Source organism: Podarcis tiliguerta (genome assembly GCF_965153285.1).
Source record: "Podarcis tiliguerta genome assembly, chromosome: 14".
Taxonomy (NCBI): Eukaryota; Metazoa; Chordata; class Lepidosauria; order Squamata; family Lacertidae; genus Podarcis; species Podarcis tiliguerta.
Window position 1 is genome coordinate 9,163,460 of NC_139547.1, and position 12,520 is coordinate 9,175,979.

Here is a 12,520-nt window from a genome sequence, read left to right on the forward strand (position 1 = left end):
CACTATACCTTCCCTCCATACATGTTAAGCGCTGTCTCATACTGTGTTAAAGCATAAGAACTAGAACACTGACACGAGTCCCAGTATGTGAATAAGCAAAGTATATCCTGAAAGTGCAGGGAGGGAATACACAATGAAAAAATTTGAATATAATTTGTTTCAGTGGCATTTACACTATATCTCTGATGTTATCACTACTGCCATTATTGACATACACTACTGCCTCTGGACCACACTCCGGCTCTGTCAGAATAAAAATGCACAATATAGAAAACTCAGGAAGTTATTTTATTACAAATTATGCTTTTTGGTGTTCCCGGTTTAAATAGCTGGAGTTTCAGTTTCACCCTTCTCTAACACTCAGAAAGAGAGGCCAAGACATATCAATTCAAGGTAATGAATTGCATCAAAATACAAACATAGGTTTTTTAAAAAGGTAATACAGTCATTTCAGCACTCATATGGCACAGAACTTTAGGGAGTGCAGAAAGAAGTAAACCACACCATTTAACACAAACCCCATGATTACTACTTACTCAACACTGCAATGCTCGATTGGTAGCTAAGCTCCCAAGAAATACTAGTTTTCTCAATTCCCTTAGAGTCATTCAAGTTTTAGGTTATTTTAGTAAACAGAACGGCATGCTAGGTTTTTAGAGACCTGTACTCAAACCAAAACACATGCAATATATACAGATTTACACACAAAGCTGCCACAAACATTGAGCATGGCAAGATCCGTCAGAAGAAGAGGCAAGGCATCTGATCACATCTGATCATCTTCAGAAGGTGATCCGTCTTCAGCAGGATGAGGAGACAAAGGGCGAGCTCTGTGGAGAGGAGAGATTTTTATCATCAAAAAATCAACCATACAGCGGTTTATTTATATATTAGTTAAGTATATACGGAATTGTTAACTCCTATAGTAATATACCTCTTTTCTTTTTATTAAAAACGATTAAACAATTTAAAAGGTTTTTTAAAAATTATTTTCAAAGTTTCTCATTTTGTATAACATGAAAAAGTATATATTAACATGATGAGTCTAGGCATGAATAAATGATCAAGATTACCAAGGGGTCACAGCCTCAAATTATTTAAGAGATTGTAACATTGATGACAACACTGCAGATATTTCCTATCAGAACTATTAAAAACACAATAATGTTTTATCTGTTGTCAATGTACCACTACACATTGGAGAAAACAAACATTGTGGAGACAAAGATTTCTGTGCTCTAGATGAGATAGGTAATTCTGCCCAACTGCCAGCCAGAACGTTTTGCCTGATGCAGTATGTCTGCTGAGGTAATAATAAATAATAATAATAATAATAATAATAATAATAATAATAATAATTTGTACCCGTCCATCTGACTTACAGCACATATAAAAACATAGTAAAATGTTATAGGGAATCCACAAGTCCTGGCACTTTTGCAAACATTTAAGTTTATACCCCAGGTTATTTTTGAAATAGGCTAGACAGAACAATTCATGGCCTGCATTCTCAGCATCCCAGTACCAAAACATTGTGAATGCAAATAGATGGGGCCATGCAAAGCATTGGAGATTTTATGAACAGTTTCCTGTATCAGTTGCTACATTCTACATCTCCAGCTACCAATACCAATTGCCCCCATCTATTTAGAACAAGTTATTCATGTTTCGTGTTTCTCATTTATTAAAATACCATACATCCAAGTCAGCTATATTTAGGAAGCTAGTGCCCTTTAGCAGGGATTAAAGTATCCTAACGCAGGGTGCTCAGCCCCTGGAATCTAGATTCTAACTGAAGATAACAAATTAGTTTAACAAGATTATTCAACAGCCCTCCTTTTGTAATGGAATGGATACTGAGGATCGTGATCATCATGACAATGGACTCAGAAAGTGACTGCCAAAGGCTTCTTCCCTAGTATGGAATCATTTAAATCAAACCCAGCCCACTTCTGTATAAAAGGCTGCCTTTCTTAAATTCTGCTGGGAAACTATGAATGTGTTTTTAAGAGCAATACATAAAAAGCAACAAAGCAAAATTTATGTGTATTTTATATGTTGAAGTAACTTAAAAACCTAAAATTTTGCTCCTGTTCTCCATGATTCCCAACAGCTTTTACCAAATGGTCATGCTGAGGAAGGGAGTTTAATTAGGACAAAGATCTAGTTTAACTAATGGTCCTTCTTGCTATGGGTAATAGGAAACCTAAAGTTAACCTCTTATCTGTGGGTGGAAGCAGAAGTCTCTGCAAGTGAGCAACTTGGGAATGTAAATTGTAAACTTTATATCAGCTCAGGGCCAGCCTGTCCAGGAGGCAGACTGAGGCAGCCGCCTCAGGCAGCAGAATCCAAGGGGCGCCGCCATGAGTAGACTCCCCCAGCACCACCAGAGAAGTGGCTGCAGCAGCTTCCTGTGAGATCATAGGAGAGCCGCACAAAATTGAGCAGAGGCCTTGTACGATCTCACCGGAAACCACAATCGCACAACCTTAATCAGCGAGACTTCAGCAGGGACAAGTGGAGGCGGGTGCCGTGCAAGGTAGCACCTTCCCATTTCACCCCAGGCAACCCCTTGTTTCAGCTTGTTCAACAGCTAAATTTGAAATGGGTCCTTCAATCCCCATAGGAATGTTTCACAGCTCAATAGAATACATGGCTTATCACATTGCACTTTCCAGCTACAGTATTATTTTATTTTTGGCAGATCTCCTTCCTTACTTTCTTCTGTGCTTTCCTATTCCACTGCATCCTGGCTCCTCAGGGACCTGGTTCTCCTTCTCCAAATGCTTTGGGGACTGTGTGAAGAACTCCCCGATTCCTTTTTGCCACGGCGGTGTTGGCCTCACACACACTGGGTTGCCACCAGCATATTTACTTTCAGCTGCAAAATGCGGTTAAAAATACTTCAGCGCTGATCAATCATAAAGAACTCAACACACCCAAGATCATTAACTGCAAAAGCTTCAATCCAAAAATGAAATCTGCATAAAAGACAGGAAACCTAGAGCATGAGGAATAAGCTGCTAGGTGGTTTTACCCATCTTCAGTGAAGTCTTAACGAAAGAGCATTGATTAATGTGACTATTTGCCAGATTCTAACATGTCTGTGAAAAGCAAAACTCAAATGATTTGAAATGCATAATCCCATAAAAGTTTAGTCACTAAATGCCACAGTTCACAGTACTGCAGTCTGTCTTATACTCAAGTGCCTTAGGACTGCAGCCTAGATCTCAAACCACAATGGACTCCTTGGGTTCAGTGCGTACTTGGGTGCATGGTACACATCAGATACAAACTATTCAAGAAGTAACAGTCAAAGGGGAAGAAATGCAACTCATCAACTGAACGTTGTAGACAGAGCACCAAGGTTTCTCAAGCTACAGTGGTGCCTCGCAAGACGAAATTAATCCGTTCCGCGAGTCTCTTCGTCTAGCGGTTTTCTCGTCTTGCGAAACAACCCTATTAGTGGATTAGCGCTATTAGTGGTTTAGCGGCTATTAGCGGCTATTAAAGGCTTAAGGGATTAGCGGATTAGCTGCTAAAAGGCTATTAGCAGCTTAGAGCCTTAGAAAAAGGGGTTGGGGAGCGAAAAAAACCCTCAAGAAGCGCAAGACATTTTCGTCTTGCGAAGCAAGCCCATAGAGAAATTCGTCCTGCGAAGCACCTCTGAAAATGGAAAACCCTTTCGTCTAGCGGGTTTTCCGTCTTGCGAGGCATTCGTCTTGCGGGGCACCACTGTACTATGCTTTTGAAACTGCCAATCTTGTATTATTCTGTATTTGCAGTTGGCATCAATTCATTGTTGCTAATGAACTTACAAAAGGGAACTTTTTGTATGGAAAAATGCAACACTGGAAAATCAGTTACGGAAAGTAGTGCATGAAAATGTTCCACCTCACTTCACTAATTAAAATTATGCAAGGCCAGAGCAGGGAAAACACAACAGCAGCTTCTTCTGTTGTTGGAGAATTCAAGCACACTGGAGCCTTTAACTTATTGCAGCACTCTTGCATCATGACAAATGGTTCCAGAATTAACTGCCCTGTTTGGTAAACACCAAATTCTTGTGCAGCAGAGCACTATCCAGTCAGAAGTTAACCAAAATTAGGATATCAGCGGCATTACATATTTACCAAAGTGCTGTCTTCCAGACGTGACGAAGGAAGTCGCTGAGCAGAGATCAGAGAATCCCTGTTTTTGTTTTTAAAGCAGGTAATCCACAACACACACCCCAAGCCACATAAAAGGCAGCCAAGACTCAAACCCTGCTGCCCTCACCCCTTTGCTCACCTTTCCGTGAAGTAGGAGAGGAGCCCACATCAACATTTCCGGAGCCCAGCACTTTCCGTGGAGCCCTGGCAGCCACCACTAGGGTTGTAGGAGAAGAAAAGGGTTAGATATTTTCAGGAACTTCACCCACAAAGAAAGGAAGAGATTTTGATTCTAAAGTCTACTTGATACCAGCACAACAAGCCTTTACCCTAGGGGTCTGGCTGTAGTTAATTCAATGGTTGGAAGGCACATAGCACATGCATGGAGATGTGGACTCCCAACCAACTTTCACAGGAAGGCAAGGTTGAATTGCAGTGCCAACCATACGTGCAACTCTATACATGCATTCTAACAAGTTCCCCTGAGTTCAGCAGGGCCTAATCCCAGAAAAGGGCATGCAGAATCACAGCCCAGCTACAGGGCTTTTTACTTCTCAAGTAAAACTGCTTACACATTTAAACCACAGCACAGCTATAGGTGAACAATAAACCCCATTACCAAGCATTAAGGTAAAGGTAAAGGTACCCCTGCCCGTACGGGCCAGTCTTGACAGACTCTAGGGTTGTGCGCCCATCTCACTCAAAGAGGCCGGGGGCCAGCGCTGTCCGAAGACACTTCTGGGTCACGTGGCCAGCGTGACATCGCTGCTCTGGCGAGCCAGAGCCGCACACGGAAACGCCATTTACCTTCCCGCTAGTAAGCGGTCCCTATTTATCTACTTGCACCCAGGGGTGCTTTCGAACTGCTAGGTTGGCAGGCGCTGGGACCGAACAGCGGGAGGGCACCCCGCCGCGGGGATTCGAACCGCCGACCTTTCGATCGGCAAGCCCTAGGCACTGAGGCTTTAACCCACAGCGCCACCCGCGTCTTATTACCAAGCATTACTCTAGCACAAATGGAAGCCCTACCACAATCACCATCCCTAAATTTAGATAAGAGCCAACCTAGCAGAGAGGATAAGAAGCTAAACATGTCCAGAAGTCTCCAGTTCAGGGCTCGCCTCTGTTACTGGCCACATTCACACCATACTGTTATGAGTTGGGGGGGGGAGGGGAGACTGAATGCCTGGGCCCTCTTTTAATTTCTGGATCCAGCAGATATTCAATAGTTGGAATAGCAACGCCAGCCAGGTAATGGCCCCCTAAGCACTTAGCTACATTGGCAAAGAAAAAAACACTTTACGTATACAGTATGTGTTCTTTATGCATTCTAACACTGACACCAGATGGCGCTGTGGAGTTCCGTTTTTGCTAACCCGATTTCTAATACAAAATTTGCAAACTGAAATGCATCTTTGATGTGTCTAGATCCAGCCTCAGTATGAGAACAAGGGGAGTGGCTCTGTGCCAGAAGGCAAATGGGTGGGGCCCCCTCCCTCAACTATCTGTTAGTTAGAAAGACAAAAGGCCTCCTGATTAGGCGTTTTAGCTGTGGGATGTTGAATGTTGTCTGTTTTAAACTGTTTCCCTGTTGATATAATTTTTATTTAAACTATGAACCAAGTACTTGTACATTAACCAATAATAATGTTGTAGAGATTCCTTCAAATTTATTGTGCCATTTCTGTGGTTTTTAACTTACATGAGACTTACTCTATTTATCGGTATCATTTATAAATCCTGTTTATAAAACCCAATAAAAAGTTACTTTAAAAAGAGAGTCCTGTTTTGATCCAAGACTGTGGCTATGGGAGAAAGAAGACCCCTTCAGGGTGCTGTATAGAGATATAAATAAACCATTTATTCTAAAGACACCACAGTGTCTGCTTTGCCTCATTCCAAAAGCAAACACAAACCCTGGAACTCCTGGAATCTCAAACTGTTCAAAGATTGGGGTGGTGTGCAACAATACATTTAAAGTACTGTAATACCACTGTTAAACAGTCATAGTTTCCCCCAAAGAATTCTGGGAGCTGTAGTTTGTCAAGGATGCTGAGAGTTATAGCTTTCAGAGGGGAATAAAGGGATACTAACAATTCCCAGCCTTCAATGTAAAGAGGGATTGGTTAAGCCCCATTGAGAATTGTACTTCTGTGAGTGGAATAGAGGTCTTCTAACAATTCTCAGCACCCTTGAACTACAGCTCCCAGAATTCTTTGAGGTGCACCATGACTGCTTAAAGTGGTATCCTGGTGCTTTCAATGTTTGATGTGAATGTGGCCGTTATTTCACTAGCTGACCTTAGGATAGGTTGCTGCAGAGGTCCCAATAAGACATTTATAGTGCAGATATTTGCCCTAATCCTCCAACACCAACTGATTTAAAAAAACAGTTTAATGGATCTCACAATGCTCCAGATTGTATCTAAATGAGGTGTCCAGAGCACTACAGGAAATTTAAAGCGTTAGCTCATAGCACACCTGCAATGAAATAAGATCATGTCTGCCCACATAGGAAGGAACATGCAGAAGACACTTGGCCAAAGGCAATGGCCCTTTCGAATCCTATATCCCGCCCTATGGTAGTCCATCTCAGCATCAACCTTTCCAAGGCCAAGTAGGGGGGAAAAAGAATGCCAAATAATCTTGCGGTAAGGATTGCAACACAGCTAATGCACAGGAAACACTTGGAACCATAAAACGCTGAAGATTATTCATTTCCTACCATCCCACAACTTGCCATACTCAAATCTCCCCAGGGCTTCAAGGTTAATGCAGGAGTAATGCAAGTCTGGAGCTTAGTTCTAGAAAGCTGCAAAGACACCCGCAGTTTTATCTAACGATGCTTTCGAATATTTTCTTGCCACGGCCAGCGCCCCCACGAATGCAGGAGGAAGTGGGCCGGTCCGAATATCCAAATATATTCCCAACAACCTTCCACCCCCCTCCCCAAATCCCGGTCCAGTAACAAGACTCACTCTCCCCGTCTACTTAAAAAAAACTATAAAAAAAAACTCTTTAGAAACTTGGCTAAAGTTTTATGCCCTCCTTCCTCTAAAGACGCTCAGGGTGACACGTATGGTTCAGCTCTTCCCTCCGTTTCATTCTCACTACAATCCTGTAAGGTAGGCTAGCCTGAATGACAGCGTGCAGAAACCACCCAGGCGCAGTTGCACGGCTGAGCAAACGTTGGACGCCGGGTTTCCCTGCGATGAGCACAGTGGTTTGCAACCCAAGTACACTAAAACATATGCCCTACCTTTCCGGTAGGCTCCACCGGTCCCGCCGCAGTCCGCCTTGGTCCGCACCATCCTGCAACGGCCGCTTGCAAAAGCAGAATCAGACTGCAAGATGCAGCAGCAGCAGCAGCAGCAACGCCCGTTATAACTGAAAAGACCCGCGCAGTCTTCTAGCTTCCGAGACTTTCAAGCTGCCAAGTTTTGTCCTTCCCGCGCGCGCGCCCCACTCCCATTGGCTCTGGCGGGAAAGCCGTTTGGCCAATCGCAAGCAAACCCGCGGCTGGCGTTTTGATCAGAGAACGCCGTCGCTTTTAGAACTTTGGTACATGTAACTCCTTTCGCCGAATCGCGGCCTGACCAATCAGAATTGCTGCTCCGCTGGGCGTGGGCGTGGTGGGGGGGGGCGGCGCAGCGGGGGATGAATGGGTCTCGCTCGCCATTCATTCTTTAGAAAAGGCGTTCCAAAGCCTTTAACTCAGAACTTGCCCTGCAAGTTCGATACCTGACCGTTTGGGCATGGATCGAAACAGCGGGTTCCTTGTCCCACTGGTGGTGTGAACTGGCTCAGCAGCGGATTAGTTGTTGTGGTCTCACCCACGACTGCTGCTGAAAGCGGGCAGGCACTGAGGTTATTCTGCATACGTATTCTCCCAATGCCAGATTTACCTATAAGCTAGACACAACAAGCTAGACTCTTGAGACTCTTGAGAGTCCCATGGACTGCAAGAAGATCAAACCTATCCATTCTGAAGGAAATCAGCCCTGAGTACTCACTGGAAGGACAGATCCTGAAGCTGAGACTCCAATTCTTTGGCCACCTCATGAGAAGAGAAGACTCCCTGGAAAAGACCCTGATGTTGGGAAAGATTGAGGACACAAGGAGAAGTGGACGACAGAGGACGAGATGGTTGGACAGTGTTCTCGAAGCTACCAGCATGAGTTTGACCAAACTGCGAGAGGCAGTGGAAGACAGAAGTGCCTGGCATGCTCTGGTCCATGGGGTCACAAAGAGTCGGACACGACTAAACGACTAAACAACAACAAACAAGCTATAGCTTAGGGCCCCACTCTTTTGGGGACCCCCAAAAAATTAAAGGAAAAAAAGTGTACATTTCCAAAATATAAAAAAACAAATAAAATAAAGCCTACATACAGCAACAGCGTTTTAAATATACCTCTTCTTAATTGCATTTCGGTTCAACACTTACTTTGATAAAATACATATTTAGTTATGTGCAAATGGCTTTAGATACCTATTGGGTCCATAAATTACGATATAGCATATATTCAACACAAAAAAACCAATTTGTTGTTGACAGAGGTCAGTTGGACATATAAAGGGCCCCATTACCTTCAGTAGCTTAGGGCCTCATCAGACCTAAATTTGGCCTGGATTCTCACAGTTTATCTTTTGTTTCATTTCATTGGAATTTGACCCCAACATGTGTATAGAACTTAGAACAACACTTTGTGTATCTAGTGGAACGGTCACTAGTCAATGAGAGCTTAAAAGGTAAAGGTAAAGGTACCCCTGCCCGTTCGGGCCAGTCTTGCCAGACTCTAGGGTTGTGCGCTCATCTCACTCTATAGGCCGGGAGCCAGCGCTGTCCGCAGACACTTCCGGGTCACGTGGCCAGCGTGGCAAGCTGCATCTGGCGAGCCAGCACAGCACACGGAACGCCGTTTGCCTTCCCACTGGTAAGCGGTCCCTACTTATCTACTTGCACCCGGGGGTGCTTTCGAAATGCTAGGTTGGCAGGCGCTGGGACCGAACGATGGGAGCGCACGCCGCCGTGGGGATTCGAACCCCCGACCATGTGATCGGCAAGTCCTAGGCGCTGAGGCTTTAACCCACAGTGTCACCCGCGTCCCAATGAGAGCTTATGCCATAATAAATGGGTGGGGCATTTTTGGGTTGTTTTTATTTTGATTGTGATTTTATATTCTGATTTTGTTCTGTGAACCATCCTGAGACCTTCAGGTATAGGGCGGTATATAAATTCAATTTTAAAAAAATAGATTTGTCAGTCTTAAGGTATCACAAGACTCGTGCTTTCATTGCAAGAGACGTAAAGCTCTCACATGCTTGGGAGCAAGCCACGTTGAACTCAGTGAGACTTCTGCAACTAGATGCGTAAACCCTACATCAAAGGATAAATGGACATAAATCTGATATCAGGAATCACAAGACAGAGAAACCAGTAGAAGAACACTTCATTCTCCTAGGACATTCTATACAAGATCTCAAAGTAGCTGTCTTATTACAAAAGAATTTCAGAAATAGACTGGAAAGAAGTTGCTGAATTGCAACTTATTACTAAACTTAAAACCATGGAGAGACCTGGTCTGAATAGAGAGATTGGATTCTTATCTCATTATACATGATAAAGCTATTTTTAGCCATCTCACCCCTTGCTTTTTCCTGTAAGACCAATTGCAGTGCTTAACAGTCGTCAACAGGTTTACCACACCTATCAGCCAATCACCCATTCCCACTGCCCTTCTGAGTAATACCCCTCCCCGCCCTCTCACTATATATAAGGGTCTGGTGACTTCTGTTTCAGTATATCTGAAGAAGTTTGCATGCAAATGAAGCTCATACCAATAACAAACTTAGTTCGTCTCTAAGGTGCTACTGGAATGAATTTTTTGTTTACTGGCTACCTACCTGTAACTAGAACTATAAATGAAATTTAAACATGAATTAAGGCTGGTACAAGCACCTTCCTGATTTCAGCTGTGTGCATCCCTGCTTGTTACTGAATACAAACCTTACAGGTGTTAAATACTTACCATTATCTATCTTGAATGGTTCCATTCAAAACCAAATACAGCTGAGCTAATTAGATATAAAGCCAATTTAAGCTCACTTTGGCATTCCCATTATTTTGTTAAAGTGACTTAATTGGTATTAGAGCACTTTAGTGCCGTTTACCAAAGAGTAATTGTAGTAATCTGCAGCAACAAGATTACAAGAATAACAATTGTATTTAACTTGCTTGTTGTGGAATGAGCTGCCCTTAAGTAACACATTCCGTCAGAACCACAAAAGTGACTGAAAGAGGGAAGAGATGGGCAATCTATAACACACACAGAGAGAACACATTGGATATATAAAGCAAAACAAACTGATTGTTGAGATATTTCCCTACAATGCACAGTCAAATATGACACAATTTATTTCTGTCCTTCTAATTCAAGACCTGAGAAATAGGGTGCTTTTTATTAATGGCTAACAGTTTTAGTTCAGGGCAGACAAAACAGTTGTTCTCACAACACATTCATCAACTTTTTGGATTTGCTAGCTCTTAATGTAGATGCTCATTTAGATGCTCGTTTTGAAATGTCCTTCCAGTTTAAAGTGTAATATGACCTAATGGTTTGAAAGCATTATATTCTTATTTTTCTATTTTGTTGTGACCTTTTACAGTAGCTTAAGCCCTCACAAAGTGACATATAAAGCATGAGACACAAGGTACAAGAGAAAAACAGTCACTTCAGAACGCATGTACAGATTAGAGGTACAAATAAGATATTATAATTAATAATAATAATAATACCTGTATAAGAAGGTACTCTGGGGGCACAAACTATTATGGTATAAATTAATGTTACCCATGAATAGGCCTACCCAAATGCCAGAGCTGGAAGCAGCTCATAATAATAATACAGTAATAATAATAATAATAATAATAATAATAATAATAATTAATAAATAATAAAAATTTTATTTATATCCCGCCCTCCCCAGCCGAAGCCGGGCTCAGGGTGGCTAACAACAATAAAATAGTGCAGCATTCTGAAAACATTTCATTGTAAAAATTAATTCAACTCAAAATGATGGCAACCATTAAGCTAAAATTCTGTGAAGATTGCCAAAGGAGGGAGTCAGGCTGTGCCTTGGCCAATGGCCTGGTGGAACAGCTCTGTCTTGCAGGCCCTGCGAAAAGATATCAAGTCCCACAGGGCCCTAGTCTCTTCTGACAGAGTGTTCCACCAGATTGGAACGGCAGCCGAAAAAGGCCTGGCTCTAGTTGAGGCCAGCCTAACCTCTCTGTGGCCTGGGACCAAACCAAAGACCTACCCACTAGTTTAGCATCTGCAAAGTCCTCAATCATGACATGAGCACAGTAGCCCTCTCCCTCTCATGTTTTCCAGCAATTGGTATTCAGGGGTAATACACTAGTTTTGGGACCACCATTACGAAAGCCCCATCTCCTGCACATGGCAACCAATCAGAACTTAACAGCATGCACTCAAAAAAGGGCCCTTGAGGTACATCTTCGTGTGCTGTCAGGATGATACAGATTAAATATCATATGTTGGTTCCTGCATGGACAAAGGGATTCTCTACTTAGACCATAACAGATCTACAGTACGTCATCGCTATGTAACACTGCCCAGTTTTTATTTGGTTGACCTGGTGCACCACCTAAAGTTACTCTCCAGCTTTAATTGGACTGCAGTTGAGAAGTCAGCCGGAGCTGCAATGTTCATTCAATCATTCAGTCAGTCTCTTCCATGTTCTGTCCTGTGTGTGCATATTAAATGCACACGTGGAACAAGGCATGCTAGAGAGGGATGTTAGTACTGTTTGTGTGTGTATGGAATCTAGGATGAACTTCCGCAAAGCTCACTACATAGCCTTGGACAAGTTGCTAACTCTCAGCTAACTCTCACATTATTATTTTAAGGATAAGGAAGATAAGAAGAGCCCTACTAGATTAGACAACATGCTTTCTATACCAGCATGTTGTTTCCTACAGTGACCACTTCAGGCTTTGGACCTACCCTTCCCTAGACAATAATCAAACCATTTTGGAAAGAAGCACTGCGCTGCTACAGTTCAAATTTGGTAGGCAGTTTGGTTGAGTGGGTTGACTGTTGAACTGGTTAAACATTTGGCATGTGGAATATATTGCCAGGGTGGCTATCTATCCACATTGCCTACCTTACCAGGTTGCTATGAGTTAAATACAGGAAGAGAATCACCACTATCCTCCTAATGCAGAGCTTTCAAAACTGTGTGTCATGACATTTTAGTGTGTTGGCTGTGTGTCGCATGAACACTCCCTGCACTCCTCCCAGGGCTGGAAAGAGGTTAATTTAACCTCTGGCGGTTTGCTAGTAA

The 12,520-nt window shown here is 42.9% G+C and overlaps 1 protein-coding gene across 1 annotated transcript; it reads right to left on the reverse strand.

Annotated features, from left to right (window-relative positions):
- Positions 1–280: 280 nt before the first annotated feature.
- PCLAF (PCNA clamp associated factor) lies at positions 281–7,595 on the reverse strand. Its single transcript, XM_083413230.1, has 4 exons — positions 7,410–7,595; positions 4,291–4,368; positions 2,719–2,881; positions 281–830 (listed from the first exon to the last, which is right to left on the reverse strand). The coding sequence occupies exons 1-4, from the start codon at positions 7,459–7,461 to the stop codon at positions 767–769; spliced, it is 357 nt and encodes a 118-aa protein (XP_083269356.1). The 5' UTR covers positions 7,462–7,595; the 3' UTR covers positions 281–766.
- Positions 7,596–12,520: the final 4,925 nt, after the last annotated feature.

Excerpts from the sequence above, each read along its gene's own strand:
- PCLAF (XM_083413230.1), bottom strand. The coding sequence starts at position 7,461 with ATGGTGCGGACCAAGGCGGACTGCGGCGGGACCGGTGGAGCCTACCGG. Across the intron at positions 2,882-4,290 it reads CTCTCCTACTTCACGGAAAG|CTGAAAGTAAATATGCTGGT; the intron begins GTGAGCAAAGGG and ends CGCATTTTGCAG. Across the intron at positions 831-2,718 it reads ATAGGAAAGCACAGAAGAAA|AGCTCGCCCTTTGTCTCCTC; the intron begins GTAAGGAAGGAG and ends TCCTCTCCACAG.